The sequence below is a fragment of the Phyllobates terribilis genome, unplaced genomic scaffold (genome assembly GCF_046119375.1).
Source record: "Phyllobates terribilis strain yellow unplaced genomic scaffold, ASM4611937v1 Scaffold_11__3_contigs__length_659146591, whole genome shotgun sequence".
Classification (NCBI taxonomy): Eukaryota; Metazoa; Chordata; class Amphibia; order Anura; family Dendrobatidae; genus Phyllobates; species Phyllobates terribilis.
In genome coordinates, this window is record NW_027362771.1 from 428,456,178 (window position 1) to 428,473,416 (window position 17,239).

The 17,239-nt window shown below is 45.6% G+C and overlaps 1 protein-coding gene across 1 annotated transcript in view; it reads right to left on the reverse strand.

Moving 5' to 3' along the window:
* Positions 1-1,013: 1,013 nt before the first annotated feature.
* STRC (stereocilin) overlaps positions 1,014-17,239 on the reverse strand; it is a 109,474-nt gene continuing 93,248 nt past the window's right edge. The window contains exons 23-27 of the mRNA XM_073654728.1: positions 14,355-14,510; positions 13,489-13,631; positions 10,949-11,097; positions 1,535-1,632; positions 1,014-1,271 (exon numbers count right to left, since the gene is read on the reverse strand). Of these exons, the coding sequence (XP_073510829.1) occupies positions 1,014-1,271; positions 1,535-1,632; positions 10,949-11,097; positions 13,489-13,631; positions 14,355-14,510 (804 nt within the window). The remainder of the gene's footprint in view (positions 1,272-1,534; positions 1,633-10,948; positions 11,098-13,488; positions 13,632-14,354; positions 14,511-17,239) is intronic.

Here is a 17,239-nt window from a genome sequence, read left to right on the forward strand (position 1 = left end):
AAGCCTGACCCATGGGGCACTGGGTCCACACCCACCAGAATTACAAAGTCCCGTATTTCAGGAACCGTATTATTGATTTAAATAAATAAACAAACAGAATATTATACAGAATCATAATAAAATAAGAGTAAAAATTAGTCACTTTTGACCTGATGATAGGTCTTCTATAAGGTGAGATCATGGACTTGAGCTGGAGATGATCACATCAATAGATTATATGATCACTCAGCAGCACCGCACAGGTTGCAGAAGACAGCAAGCAGAGTAGCACCAGCTGCACTAACAGAGGGAGTACACAAATGATCACATAGACCACTAACGCTTGACAGGAGATTTACAGGAGGTTTGGTTAAAGGGGTTTTCCCACGAACAAAAGTTCATTTTAATCAATAGATCTTTGACTAATAATAGCTTTCACCATTGAATGTGTTTAAATAAAATGTTCCTGTGCTGAGATAATCTTATAAATGTGCCTCTGCTGTGTACTGTGTAATGGCAGTGTCTGACCGAGTACAGAACATGGACTGATCATATCACATCTCCTGTGCAGGGGAGGAAGCAAAAGAGTATACAGACATTACAGCATAGGATCACAGCTGATTCTTTCTTTGAAGTAAAACATTGTTTAACAACAGGAAGGGAAATGTTTTACCTCACAAAAAGAATCAGCTGTGATCCCATGCTGTAATGTCTGTATCCTCTCTTTTGCTTCCTCCCCTGCTCAGGAGATGTGGTATGATCAGACTATGTCCCTGTACGGTCAGACACAGCCATTACACAGTACACAGCAGGGGCACATATATAAGATTATCTCAGCACAGGAACATTTTATTTAAACACATCCAATTGTGGGAAGTCATTATTATTCCAAGATCTATTGATTAAAATCAACTTTCATTTGTGGGAAAACCCTTTACTGTATGTTGGATTTCGACATGCCTGATAATTTTGTTCTATCTTGGATTAAGTTTTCTTCTCTTTCAAAACATTGACAGATTGCCACATCAACCCTGTCAAGGAATGACTGTGACCGACTCTGACTCTGAGATGAATATTCTGTTATATCTTTTTACCGGTTTGATGTAAAATTGCAATGTCCAATATGTATTAAGAAGGATGGTACCTCGCAGATCCTGCTGTATGTCCCCATCATACTGAGCACTGGAGATGGCTTGTTTTTGTTGATAGCTGAGATGCTCATACTGGTCAGGAGTGACTGCTATGGCCTGATCACTGGTGAAGCAGGAGAGCTGAGCTGGACTGAACACAACCTGCCATCAATAATATACATTCATTGCAAAAGCACTGCCATTGCTTATACAGAAGCACATTAGCCTGCACAGGTGTCTGTGTGAAAAGGATCGTCAGTGTGCACTAATGTGTCTTGTGCAGGAAGTTGTCTTCAAAGCAAAAATATTTTTGGTTAAAAAAAGTATTAACGAGTTTACTGCTTGGTATAACTTGTTCCTTTTATACATTATTCACCGATACACCTGATATAATGATAACAGTTCTGCTTTATGCATATACTTACAGCAAACTTTGGTGCTGAAATAAGAGCTATTGCATCAGGGGTTAATCCTTGAATCTGATCTCTTATCAAAGATGACAGAACGATGTCTGGGAGGCCAGCTAAAAAGTGTTCATGCGAGAAAAATAAAAGATCTAAGTCAGTGGCATATACTGTATATATATATATATATATATATATATATAGTAGCAAAGATTAAAATGACCCTCCACACCCATTATGATGGCTGTTTTTTCCACCCCTGACAGAGGACCCTTGGGTCTGTTCCTGTTCCATGCCCTTTCCATAACTCTAACAATGCAGTTCCTAAGGAGAAAGGAGTCCTGCAAAAGTTTTTGACACCGATTGACAAAGGAGATGAGACAACTATACTGGGTGCCCTCGCTTACGTTTAGTACCACTAAATGTTCCTGTTTATGGTATACATGAAAATGTAGTCTTTTACTTGTTTTTTGTGTTCTTTGCTTTCCCATTGTCCCACGGCGAGATTACACTTTTTTGAGAGCTAGGTGGGCACATATGACTTTAGTTTTGCTGTGTGTTTCCACAATTTCCATTACCTTGTGCTGTCACCACTTCACTTTTAACCTCCCCTGCTTGTTAGTACTTTGTGACATTAGTTAAAGAAGTTTTCCTGGACTATTTTATTTTTTTTATTATAGGCCTAAGAACTAGCAGGAGGGTAGTTGCTAACCATCTTACTGTTCTACACAGCACCAGCTCACAAAGGTTACGGACCACTCTTTTTCCAGCGATTCTGCTGCTCACGTCAACAGAGCAACTCTTCCTCTTCCAAGCCACTGCCAGCATCCAAGTTACTGCCAGCATCACGCTAATTGACAGCTGGCTTCTCGCACTAAGGCAGCAGGGAGCGGGCTGTCAATCAGCATGACATCGGCAGTCACACCCTATTCTGACTCCATAACTAGGCTGCAAGTGTAGGTGTTTGAGACTCAGTTTCTATGGCTGTCTCTATGTACCAGTACTCACATGAAGGACCAGCACTCACTCGTATTCGTGATATATAGGATTTATTCCATATTTTTCTCAAACATCAAATGTGACGCGTTTTGGCTTAACTGAAGCCTTTTTCAAACAGAATACATATTTTGAAGTGTGAGACACTATCCCTGGACGCGAGCACCACCTCAAGTGCCAACTGGAATTATACAGTATCAGTATTCACATGAAGAGATATCATCAGATAGCTTGACTGAACTGCAGAGGCACATATGAAGATTCTAGACAAAAGTTTATATTCAAGCTGAATTCTTGAATCCCCAGCGAGAGCGATGTGTAACCGTTCTCAGCCGGCAGAGATTGGTGGTGGACAGAACAAGTAGGTAGTTAGCAACTACCTGCCTGTTAGTTCTTAGGCCCATAGTAAAAAATAAAATACTCCCAGATAACCCCATTAACATTGTTCAATAATAGCATGGTAAGTGCAAGAATGTTTTTTTTATACATCTTGACACCTTTGCTAACAAGAAGAGAATTCTGCTAGCCAGCAGATTATGCATTCGTGGCTATCTAGATAAGAATAAGTGGATGGACTGAGAAAAGAAAGCGAATAATAGCAGGGGGTGTCATAATTAGTAAGGTATATGAGTATTTTGCAAAAGAAATATTGTTTTAGCATACTATATATTCTGATTAAATTAATATATAATGAACAGAAAACCCATTTAAGTCCCTGAGCTCCTGGAGCCACTCAGTCTGGTCCTGCTGTGAGTGTAGCACTAGCTCTATCAGCCGGCAGCATTCATCATGCATAACCAATTATCTTTATTACTTTTTAAAATTAACGTATATATATATATATATATATATATATATATATATATACAGTACAGACCAAAAGTTTGGACACACCTTCTCATTTAAAGATTTTTCTGTATTTTCAGGACTTTGAAAATTGTACATTCTCACTGAAGAAATCAAAACTATGAATTAACACATGTGGAATTATATACTTCTCAAAAAAGTGTGAAACAACTGAAAATATGTCTTATATTCTTGGTTCTTCAAAGTAGCCACCTTTTGCTTTGATGACTGCTTTGCACACTCTTGGCATTCTCTTGATGAGCTTCAATACAGAAAAATCTTTAAATGAGAAGGTGTGTCCAAACTTTTGGTCTGTACTGTATATATATATATATATATATATATATATATATATATATATATATATATATATATATGTATATACTAGCTATTGAACCACCCGTTCTACGCCCGGGTGGCGAGCATTTTTATTGGCATATGGTCTCTCATGCTGGTATGTGCTGCCCTCCTCCTGGTATTTGTGCTGCCCCCATCCTGTCCCCACCATCCTATACTGATATACGTGGTACCCCTCACCCCAATCCTGGTATGTGTGGTACCCCTCACCCCAATCCTGGTATGTGTGGTACCCCTCACCCCAATCCTGGTATGTGTGGTACTCCTCACCCCAATCCTGGTATGTGTGGTACCCCTCACCCCAATCCTGGTATGCGTGGTACCCCTCACTCAAATCCTGGTATGCGTGGTACCCCTCACCCCAATCCTGGTATGCGTGGTACCCCTCACCCCAATCCTGGTATGCGTGGTACCCCATACCTCATGCCTATCCTGGTATGCATGGTATTCCTCATCCTGGTGTGTATGGCCCCCCTCATCCGAATCCCGGTGTGCGTGGCACCCCTCATCCCCCAATCCCGATATGCGTGGCACCCCTCATCCCCCAATCCCGGTATGCGTGGCACCCCTCATCCCCCCAATCCCGGTATGCGTGGCACCCCTCACCCCCCCAACCCCGGTATGCGTGGCAGCCCTCATCCCCCCCAATCCCGGTATGCGTGGCAGCACTCATCCCCCCAATACCGGTATGCGTGGCACCTTTCATCCCCCCAATCCTGGAATGCGTGGCACCCCTCATCCTCCCAATCCCGGTATGCGTGGCACCCCTCATCCCCAATCCTGGTATGCTTGGTACCCCTCACCCCAATCCTGGTATGCGTGGTACCCCATACCTCATCCCTATCCTGGTATGCATGGTATTCCTCATCCTGGTGTGCATGGCCCCCCTCATCCGAATCCCGGTGTGCGTGGCACCCCTCATCTCCCCCAATACCGGTATGCGTGGCACCCCTCATCCCCAATCCTGGTATGTGTGGTACCTCTCACTCCTAATCCTGGTATGTGTGGTACCCCTCACCCCCCATCCTGGTATGTGTGGTACCCCTCACCCCACAATACTGTTATGTGTGGCCCCCTCATCCCTATCCTGGTGTGTATGGTATCCCTCAGCCTGGTATGCATGGTACCCCATCCCTCATCCCAGTATGCATTGCACTCCATCCCTCATCCCCAATCCCGGTATGCGTGGCACCCCTCATCCCCAATCCTGGCATGTGTGGTACCCCTCATCCCCAATCCTTGCATGCGTGGCACCCCTCATCCCTAATCCCGGTATGCGTGGCACCCCTCATACCCAATCCCGGTATGCGTGGCACCCCTCATCCCCAATCCCGGTATGCGTGGCACCCCTCACCCCCAATCCTGGTATGCATGGCACACCCTCATCCCCAATCCCGGTATGCGTGGCACCCCTCATCCACATCCCGGTATGCGTGACACCCCTCATCCCCATCCCGGTATGCGTGGCACCCCTCATCTCCAATCCCGGTATGCGTGGTACCCCTCACCCCAATCCTGGTATGCGTGGTACCCCATACCTCATGCCTATCCTGGTATGCATGGTATTCCTCATCCTGGTGTGCATGGCCCCCCTCATCCAAATCCCGGTGTGCGTGGCACCCCTCATCCCCCCAATCCCGGTATGCGTGGCACCCCTCATCCCCCCAATCCCGGTATGCGTGGCACCCCTCACCCCCCCCAATCCCGGTATGCGTGGCAGCCCTCACCCCCCAATACCGATATGCGTGGCACCTTTCATCCCCCCAATCCCAGTATGCGTGGCACCCCTCATCCCCCCAATCCCGGTATGCGTGGCACCCCTCATCCCCAATCCTGGTATGCGTGGTACCCCTCACCCCAATCCTGGTATGCGTGGTACCCCATACCTCATCCCTATCCTGGTATGCATGGTATTCCTCATCCTGGTGTGCATGGCCCCCCTCATCCGAATCCCGGTGTGCGTGGCACCCCTCACCCCCCCAATACCGGTATGCGTGGCACCCCTCATCCCCCCAATCCCGGTATGCGTGGCACCCCTCATCCCCCCAATCCCGGTATGCGTGGCACCCCTCATCCCCCCCAATCCCGGTATGCGTGGCACCCCTCATCCCCCCCAATCCCGGTATGTGTGGCAGCACTCATCCCCCCAATACCGGTATGCGTGGCACCTCTCATCCCCCCAATCCCGGTATGCGTGGCACCCCTCATCCCCCCAATCCCGGTATGCGTGGCACCCCTCATCCCCAATCCTTGTAGGTGTGGCACCCCTCCCCCCATTCCCGGTAAGCGTGGCACCCCTCAGCCCCAATCCCGGTAAGCGTGGCACCCCTCACCCCCAATTCTGGTATGCGTGGCACCCCTCACCCCCAATCCCATTATGCGTGGCACCCCTCACCCCAAATCCCGGTGTGTGTGGCACCCCTCATCCCTATCCTGGTATGTATGGTACCCCTCACCCCCCAATCCTGGTATGCGTGGTACCCCTCACCCCCAATCCTGGTATGTGTGGTACCCCTCACTCCTAATCCTGGTATGTGTGGTACCCCTCACCCCCAATCCTGGTATGTGTGGTACCCCTCACCCCACAATCCTGTTATGTGTGGCCCCCTCATCCCTATCCTGGTGTGTATGGTATCCCTCAGCCTGGTATGCATGGTACCCCATCCCTCATCCCAGTATGCATTGCACTCCATCCCTCATCCCCAATCCCGGTATGCGTGGCATCCCTCATCCCCAATCCCGGCATGTGTGGTACCCCTCATCCCCAATCCTTGTATGCGTGACACCCCTCATCCCTAATCCCGGTATGCGTGGCACCCCTCATCCCCAATCCCGGTATGCATGGCACCCCTCATCCCCAATCCCGGTATGCGTGGCACCCCTCACCCCCAATCCTGGTATGCATGGCACACCCTCATCCCCAATCCCGGTATGCGTGGCACCCCTCATCCCCATCCCGGTATGCGTGGCACCCCTCATCCCCATCCCGGTATGCGTGGCACCCCTCATCTCCAATCCCGGTATGCGTGGTACCCCTCACCCCCAATCCCGGTATGCGTGGTACCCCTCACCCCCAATCCTGGTATGCGTGGTACCCCTCACCCCCAATCTCAGTATGTGTGGCTCACCTCATCCCCAATCTCGGTATGCGTGGTACCCCTCACCCCCAATCCCGGTATGCGTGGTACCCCTCACCCCCAATCCCAGTATGCGTGGTACCCCTCACCCCCAATCCTGGTATGCGTGGTACCCCTCACCCCACAATCCTGTTATGTGTGGTACCCCTCACCCCCAATCCCAGTATATGTGGTACCCCTCACCCCAATCCTGGTATGTGTGGCCCCCTCATCCCTTTCACACTGTACACACATACAAAAAAAATAAACAGTTATACTCACCTTTCTTCTCTGTGCTCCAGCGCTGCTGCCTCCTCTTCTGCCGGAGGCCGGGGGAGGAGTGCGGTGCTCCGGCGCTGTCCGGCGCCATTTTGCTGAAGACACACTGTAAATGTGTCTTCAGTAAAATGGCGCCGGATAGCGCAATGCGCACGTGTCAGTCCGACACCTTCTCTCCGCCCCCCGGTCTCCAGCGAAGAGAGGCGCCGCGGCAACGCTCCTACCGGTCAGGTAAGTATGTAAGTATGGCGCCGGAGATCCGCGGTAAGCGTTCAGTGTCTACGCATACCGCGCGATCTCCGGCGCCATACACCTCCTCTTACCTGTAACGGCTGGATGCCTGCTTCTGTTTGGAGCCAGACTGCGCGTCACGCATGCGCAGTCTATCGAGGCTTCGGACAGAGACACGCTTCTACGATTATATTATAGATATATATATGAATATACACACACACTGCCCAAAAAAATAAAGGGAACACTTAAACAACAGAATATAACTCCAGGTAAATCAACCTTCTGTGAAATCAAACTGTCCACTTAGGAAGCAACACTGATTGACAATCAATTTCATACGCTGTTGTGCAAATGGAATAGACAATAGATGGAAATTATTGGCAATTATCAAGACACCCTCAATAAAGGAGTGGCTCTGCAGGTGGGGACCACAGACCACATCTCAGTACCAATGCTTTCTGGCTGATGTTTTGGTCACTTTTGAATGTTGGTTGTGCTTTCACACTCGTGGTAGCATGAGACGGACTCTACAACCCACAGAAGTTGCTCAGGTAGTGCAGCTCATCCAGGATGGCACATCAATGTGAGCTGTGGCAAGAAAGTTTGCTGTGTCTGTCAGCGTAGTGTCCAGAGACTGGAGGCGCTACCAGTAGACAGACCAGTACACCAGGAGACGTGGAGGGGGCTGTAGGAGGGCAACAAACCAGCAGCAGGACCGCTACCTCGGCCTTTGTGCAAGGAGGAACAGGAGGAGCACTGCCAGAGCCCTGCAAAATGACCTCCAGCAGGCCACAAATGTGCATGTGTCTGCACAAACGGTTAGAAACCGACTCCATGAGGGTTGTATGAGGGCCCAACGTCCACAGATGGGGGTTGTGCTCACAGCCCAACACCTTGCAGGACGCTTGGCATTTGCCACAGAACACCAGGATTGGCAAAGTCACCACTGGCGCCCTGTGCTCTTCACAGATGAAAGCAGGTTCATACTGAGCACATATGACAGACGTGACAGAGTCTGGAGATGCCGTGGAGAGCGATCTGCTGCCTGCAACATCCTTCAGCATGACCGGTTTGGCAGTGGGTCAGTAATGGAGTGGGGTGGCATTTCTTTGGAGGGCCGCACAGCCCTCCATGTGCTCGCCAGAGGTAGCCTGACTGCGATTAGGTACCGAGATGAGATCCTCAGACCCCTTGTGAGACCATATGCTGGTGCGGTTGGCCCTGGGTTCCTCCTAATGCAGGACAATGCCAGACCTCATGTGGCTGGAGTGTGTCAGCAGTTCCTGCAAGATCAAGGCATTGAAGCTATGGACTGGCCCGCCCGTTCCCCAGACCTGAATCCGATTGAGCACATCTGGGACATCATGTCTCGCTCCATCCACTAATGTCACGTTGCACCCCAGACTGTCCAGGAGTTGGCGGATGCTTGAGTCCAGGTCTGGGAGGAGATCCCACAGGAGAACATCCGCAACCTCATCAGGAGCATGCCCAGGCATTGTAGGGAGGTCATACAGGCACGTGGAGGCCACACACAATACTGAGCCTTATTTTGACTTGTTTTAAGGACATTACATCAAAGTTGGATCAGCCTGTAGTGTGTTTTTCCAGTTTAATTTTGGGGGTGACTCCAAATGCAGGCCTCCATTGGTTAATAAATGTGATTTCCATTGATGATTTTTGTGTGATTTTGTTGTCAGCACATTCAACTTTGTACAGAGCAAAGTATTCAATGAGAATATTTCATTCATTCAGATCTAGGATGTGTTATTTGAGTGTTCCCTCTATTTTTTTGAGCAGTATATATATATATATATATATATATATATATATATATATATATATATATATACAGTACAGACCAAAAGTTTGGACACACCTTCTCATTTAAAGATTTTTCTGTATTTTCATGACTATGAAAATTGTACATTCACACTGAAGGCATCAAAACTATGAATTAACACATGTGGAATTATATACTTAACAAAAAAGTGTGAAACAACTGAAAATATGTCTTATATTCTAGGTTCTTCAAAGTAGCCACCTTTTGCTTTGATGACTGCTTTGCACACTCTTGGCATTCTCTTGATGAGCTTCAAGAGGTAGTCACCGGAAATGGTTTCTACTTCACAGGTGTGCCCTGTCAGGTTTAATAAGTGGGATTTCTTGCCTTATAAATGGGGTTGGGACCATCAGTTGTGTTGTGCAGAAGACTGGTGGATACACAGCTGATAGTCCTACTGAATAGACTGTTAGAATTTGTATTATGGCAAGAAAAAGCAGCTAAGTAAACAAAAACGAATGGCCATCATTACTTTAAGAAATGAAGGTCAGTCAGTCCGAAAAATTGGGAAAACTTTGAAAGTGTCCCCAAGTGCAGTTGCAAAAACCATCAAGCGCTACAAAGAAACTGGCTCACATGAGGACCGCCCCAGGAAAGGAAGACCAATAGTCACCTCTGCTTCTGAGGATAAGTTTATCCGAGTCACCAGCCTCAGAAATCGCAGGTTAACAGCAGCTCAGATTAGAGACCAGGTCAATGTCACACAGAGTTCTAGCAGCAGACACATCTCTTCAACAACTGTTAAGAGGAGACTTTGTGCAGCAGGCCTTCATGGTAAAATAGCTGCTAGGAAACCACTGCTAAGCACAGGCAACAAGCAGAAGAGACTTGTTTGGGCTAAAGAACACAAGGAATGGACATTAGACCAGTGGAAATCTGTGCTTTGGTCTGATGAGTCCAAATTTGAGATCTTTGGTTCCAACCACTGTGTCTTTGTGCGATGCAGAAAAGGTGAACGGATGGACTCTACATGCCTGGTTCCCACCGTGAAGCATGGAGGAGGAGGTGTGATGGTGTGGGGGTGCTTTGCTGGTGACACTGTTGGGGATTTATTCAAAATTGAAGGCATACTGAACCAGCATGGCTACCACAGCATCTTGCAGCGGCATGCTATTCCACCCGGTTTGCGTTTAGTTGGACCATCATTTATTTTTCAACAGGACAATGACCCCAAACACACCTCCAAGCTGTGTAAGGGCTATTTGACCATGAAGGAGAGTGATGAGGTGCTACGCCAGATGACCTGGCCTCCACAGTCACCAGACCTGAACCCAATCGAGATGGTTTGGGGTGAGCTGGACCGCAGAGTGAAGGCAAAAGGGCCAACAAGTGCTAAGCATCTCTGGGAACTCCTTCAAGATTGCTGGAAGACCATTTCCAGTGACTACCTCTTGAAGCTCATCAAGACAATGCCAAGAGTGTGCAAAGCAGTCATCAAAGCAAAAGGTGGCTACTTTGAAGAACCTAGAATATAAGACATATTTTCAGTTGTTTCACACTTTTTTGTTAAGTATATAATTCCACATGTGTTAATTCATAGTTTTGATGCCTTCAGTGTGAATGTACAATTTTCATAGTCATGAAAATACAGAAAAAACTTTAAATGAGAAGGTGTGTCCAAACTTTTGGTCTGTACTGTATACACATACACACACAGAGAGAGAGAGAGTGTTCTTAGAAATACATACGTTTCTGATGTTTTTACTATTTTAGTAAGGACATTCATATAAATTAGCTACTAAATACAAGGGCCCTGCTATTACTCACCTGCAAGTGTTCCAATCTCAGTGAAGATCTCAGGGCCCCATCTGCTAACTAAACCAAATGCTGAATTATATGTTAATAGTTCTGCCAAAGTCTCCATCTGAGCCTCAGTGCACTTCAATTTTAAGGTGCCCACAAACACAGCGGCCTGGCTGCAAAATAAAAAATAAGTAAAATTCTTCAATTAACCATCCATGCTCCCAAAATTACAGGACTGGGATGTTACAAGTGTGAACAGGTGAAAGCTCCTCTGACTGGATTACACCTGGAAGATGTATGCAAACAATGAATATGTGAAATGTAAATTGTATTACTGTTATATAAAATATACTTTTAAAATGAAGGTGCTTAGTGGAAGGATTGGCCAATTCGTGTGTGCCCATCAGCTACAACAAGGCTGTTCTCATTTGCCCGGGAGAGGCATATCTGATAGAAATCATTAGGGCCTCATCAGAGAGAGGTTGCATTTCTGTGGACGGTGGGCACACATGAATTGGCCAATTTGTGCACTAAGTACAGTAATTTTATACGTATATTCATTCTACATTGCAGTAATTCAGTATAAATTTGACATATTCAATGTTTGCATACATCTTAGTGCTTACTGTGGGCTCCAGGACAGGAATGCCAGTCAAAGAAAAAATGTTTTTGAAAATTAGTTGACAGGAGACAACAGATCATTTTGGAATCAATTGTATTAAACAGTTAAATGCTAAGAACCTATGAAAAATACTTAATGCAATGAGTTGACAGGTTCAATTCTTTCAGATCTAATGTGGACTGAAAATATGCAATTATCTGTTTTTTATACCCGCTTTTTTTCTAAAACATGATTGATTTCAAATGTTCTAGAGTCGGCTACACACATTATAGGAAAATGTGGCTGAATTTGCCAATTCCATTATAAATGGGGGCAGTCTGACGATCCCCCCAATATGTGCTATTAGATTTTAACAGATAAGCACTGTCAGAAGAGAGAGTTAAAAGCTCTGCACACTTCAGGTAGGTTTTCAGATAACGTTTTAATTCATTCATGACAGGACAATCCAATAAGCATAAAGTGAAAGTTTTCAGTCCCATTACATTCATCAGATCAGATTGTCATGCCATAGAAAAGTAGTAGTAAAGAGAAGATGTAGTGAAGTGCTGGGCTGTCGTTACCGGGACTGGCTCTGAGAGCGCATTCAGTCCCAGCCGGTCCCAGCCAAGCACAGCTCAGCGCTTCACTACATCTCCTCTCTTATTCTTTTTTATTACATGACTCTTTGATCTGATGAATGTCACATGACTGAAAAAGTTCAGATTGTCCATCTTATGTTATTTACAGCAGATTGTTCTATCATCTATAAATTAAAAAAATATGTATGGACTGGGAACTGTGTCTAGCAGCTCTGACACAGGAGACAAAGGCCTTAATTTATTAAGGTGTTTTCATCTGGCACAAAATACCTTAATAAGTGGCAAAATTTTGGGACATTGGGCATTTTCATACCAGAATCGGTCACCTTCACCATAATGGGTGGTGCATGAGTGGTATGAGATGTGGCAAAGCACACCTGTTTAATTCATAAAAAGCTACTTCAGAAGTGTTCTCCAAACCATGACTCGAGTAGATCTCTTGAGGAGGCGCATGCCGGTTAAGAGATGCCACTAATTAGGATAAGTGAGAACACCGGCACTATCCAACACAAAACATACCTTTGCAGGCCTCAATGACTAAGTAGCGCATTAGGTTCACAGACCCAAGTGCGGCATCTCAGACGGGCAACATCATGAAGAATCCAATTGAAGAACTGAAGAGGTGGCACTCTGTAGTCTGGTAAAAACACTTCTTTATTACAGGAAGATTAATACATGGATGCAGGGGAGCGGGTTGTCTGGTGGACGATGGCCGTTTTGCGTGCGTATGACGCTTCTTGGGACCAGTTGAAGCGTCATACGCGAAACGGCCGTCGTCCACCAGACAACCCGCTCCCCTGCATGTTTTAACCTTCCCGTAATAAAGAAGTGTTTTTACCAGACCACAGAATATCACCTCTTCAGTTCTTCAATTAGATGCCACTAATTAATTAAGTGGCGTGCGCCTCTTAATGAATTAGGTGCACCAAACTACAGCGACCTTGGTCATTAAGGATGTCTTGCACAATGTCGGTCTTAATAAATTGACCTATAAGTGTCATGACTGCTCAGCCAGGAAGTGTTCTGATCCAAGTATTTATGCTTATGAAGATGTTAGGATAGACAGCTGTCAGCACACTATGCCAACTACAATCTCGTGTATGGCCACCTTATGTAAATGTTACTAGAAATAGTATGCTTTTATTATGCTAAGGTCGGTACATTTACCTTTATTCAAACTTAGGGCATTTTTATACTATAACTCAAGCACGGGAAGGACAATATCTCCATTTCAAAAAGTCATTAATATGTTCAAAGAGTTTTCCAGTCTCGTGTTTCTATGTTTCAATAAACTTCCAGTCTCACTGCAAAACCATGGTCATTGTATACTCAATCATTGTAAAAAACAAATGCTAGAAGGCAACCTGAACTCTTGGGGATTTATTTTCTTTAACTCCTCTACTCCAAGACCACAGAGTAGATGTCCAAGAGCAGTCAGCTCCATAAGATCCAGGTCCGATGAGCCTTTCTTGTTCTGACGAAGGACACTGAATGTCAATGTTTTCATCTGCAGAAAAAAAGCAGAAAATAATCAAGAATATGAAATGTATTTATTTCCTGCTGCTTATATATCATCAACATATGGTGTAATGCTGTACAGAGATTGTCACCATGATTCAGGAAATTTACAGACAATTTTACTGTAAAAAGACAAAAAGAAAGACTAAAACTATAATTCTCAATCCAATGTGAATCAGCTAGCGTTATGTAGTTACGTAGGTTGGAAAAAGACATAAGTCCATCAAATATTACCTTTTTCTATCAGTTCTACGTTCTCTATCACTACATTATTTTCAAACCAGAATGCCATGTGTTATAAGAAAAGCATCAAGCCCTCTTTTAAATGTTGTTATAGTATCTGTCATTACTACCTCTTGTGCTCGGGCATTCCACATCCTGACTGCTCTAACTGAAAAGAACCCTTTCCTATTTAACTGCCGGAATTGCCTTTCTTCCACCCATAATGAGTACCCCCTGGTCGTTAGTATGGTCTTTGGAAGGAATAAGTCATGTGTCAGTATTTGTATTGACCATACATATGAATGAGATCTCCTTTGAGGTGCCTTTTTCTAAGCTAATGAAGCCCAACTTTTCTACCCTCTCATCATATGAGGGGCCTTTCATCCCATGTAATAATCTGGTTGTCCGCCAGTAAACTGACTCTCACTTTCCAATATCCTTTTTAGAATATGGAGCCCAAAACTGAATCACATATTCAAGAATATCAGACCTGTTTCCAAGTCCAGTTTTCCATTCTTCCCAATGAAGAAACAACGCCCCAGTCTGAAATATTGATCTCATTGAGGTCCTTCTCAGTCATGAAAGTAATAAGGTGACTGAGCTGAAGAATTTGTGCTGAACTCATAGATTTAACTCCTCCAAACACCTGTAACACAAATAGCGATGAGTGACATAAAAGCTGAACACAAAAGTATTTAGATGACCAAGTAATTTGACATTGCTGTTTGTCTGCGCCCTATGGGACCTCTTAATGAGCATAATCACTAATTTTTGTACATGAGAGGTTTTTACATGAAGGGGTTGTCTGGTCTAAGAAGAAAAGTCTGTAGTCGATCTATGATGATAGTCTATGATGATTTCCACTTTTAAATACTAGGGGGAGCAGGTGCTGAAATTTGCCATGAAAACCTAGTGTACAACTAGCTCACATTACGACTGCAGTAAATGTGGGCGGGGTCTGCTCACATGTGTGTGATGTCGTTCCTCTCCTCCCCTTCTGGGTGTTTGTAACAGGATAAGAAAGGATGAAGTTTAGGATCACAATGCGGAGCCATTTTGTTGGTGACTGCAAAGTAGACAGTGTCACCGAGGTCGGCCGGCAGCGCAGATTCTCTAAGTTGGTGCTACTCGCTGTATCATAAGCTGGGTTAGATATGTGGAGTGTATCACGTGTGGAGATTGGATGTGCTTAGAGTAACACACGCATCTAATCTCACAAGCAGTGGTGTAATGTGTGACCCTGCTCTGTGTATGTCTATGGGAGCAGTAGTGTAATGTGTAAAGTAGTCTATTTCAGGATACCATTAGTATCATACTAAAAAATCACATAACAGGCTCCCTTTAATGAAAAGGAAACTTACAGTGTTAAAATTGCAAGATATTAATTTAGTTTTTTCATATCATGATATAAAAAAAACATTGGCAAGAAAAAACAAAAACATGTAACACAAATATGAATTAACAATGGGTCATTTTCTGACAACAAATTCCCTTTTTAACTGATATTCCAGTCTTTATAAATGGATATAGTGTTTGTAAAAACTAGCACATTTGCAATTTACTGATTTACTGCTTATTAAAAATTGCAGTCACCATTGAGATACTAACACTTTTTTTTTTTTTTTTTTTACAGCTCATTGCCTTGGAGACTGACCACCACTGCTGTCTACCTTGTAAGCATTGTGCTGAAGCTGGCTGGGATTAGAAGGTAACAGCTCACTCCAGAGATCCTGGCCAGCATCCAAACAGTGCTTACGAGCTAACTAGAAAGGAGCCTACAACCACTGCTCGGATTTTGCTATATATGAACAATACCCTCACAGTGGGTATATATGTGGTGCCCCTGAGGGTTCAGTCGCCACAGGGGTACTGCACCTCAGATTGAGGTGTGGTATCTCCTCTTCCAGGTAAGCATGGAGCACCACTCAGGACCCCACTTCACCACTCAACACTACACCACTCCTGTCCTGTAGGGGACCTAAATGCACCAGGGTGCTGCCCCGGCCCGGGATAGAGGAGATGGGGGGAACCAAAGATAGGGGGAACCATGTAGTGGGTGAGGGTGGAGGACACACTTTTAGGAAGCACTTATTGATTCATATTTAATCTTCGGCCATCTTAAGTTCAAGGTCTTTGATTGAGGGTCTTCTGTCAGGGTCCAGCAAGAGTCTGTAGCTGGCTGAAGATTCGCTGTCCTCGTACTCTGGCCTTGAGACAAGGAGCGGGTCAGAGTTAACCACTGTCTCTACCCGGTCAGAGTCCTGTCCTAAGAAGGCCTTGGAGGGGAGCAGAGGAGATAGGCTCCACAGGCAAAAGGATCCCAGGGGGATACAGACGGAGCGGAGTCGCCACCTGTATTCTTTACTCTGGCCTAGCCAGAGGGATTCCTGCTGCAAGAGGGGTAACCAGCCCCCGATATCTGACTTTGTCACTTGACGTCTCAGTCAGAAAAGCCCAGAGGCTTAGTGGATCCCAGAGGGATACGGACGGAGCGGAGTCGCCACCTGTATCGCTCACACTGCGTTTATCCAGTGGGACCCGGCCTTACACCACGTTCATACCACACACAGTCAGAAGACTCAGTGGGAGAACTTACCAAGGAGAGGAACACACACTAGCGGGGTCTCGACAGGTGCTCCTGATCTACCTGGGAAGTGCTGAACCCCCTTCCCGGTGGCCGCAGTACGCCGTGTGTAGCAGAGAGAAGCTTTGCGGCTGAAAGTTCATCTAAAGTGAGTAAAGACCCGGATGACTTCATTCACCGCCTCCGCTTGTTTATTCCTGCGCGGCACTGCACCCACCGTCCCTTCGCACACTGCCCTGAGGCCTGCTCCACCTGTGGGGAGCCGTCCCATCCTAGCTGCCCCCAACACCAGCCTCAGTGGACTGTTGCAGCGCTGGTGTCCTTCACCAGAAACCACAGGTGGCGTAGTAAAACAACCACTCATCCAATAAGCCCATTCATCCATCATTAATATTTTTATGTGACAGCCCTGGGCACGGAACGGGTCCAGGCCACGACTGACATGCCCCGCAACACCTACACTGACCCGGCTCCGAGTAACCCTGCCGCTCAGGGCGAGGCGTCACATATACAAATCTCATAGTCCTAACAAGGAAAGAGGGGTTTAACTCCCTGTATATATATAGCCTATAAATGTTTGGCGCTCTGAACCCCAATGAAGTATTGTACTAACAAATACTTTGTGGTATATAAAAAATATAGTCTTTATTATTATAAATTCATTAAAATCTACTTTTTTTTTAATCAGATAATTTTTTATTAAACATAAAACTTGGAACCGATATTACATGACAATACTTGTTTTACAATATTACAGTAAGTTCCCCCCTTCCCTTACCCCCCCATGGAGA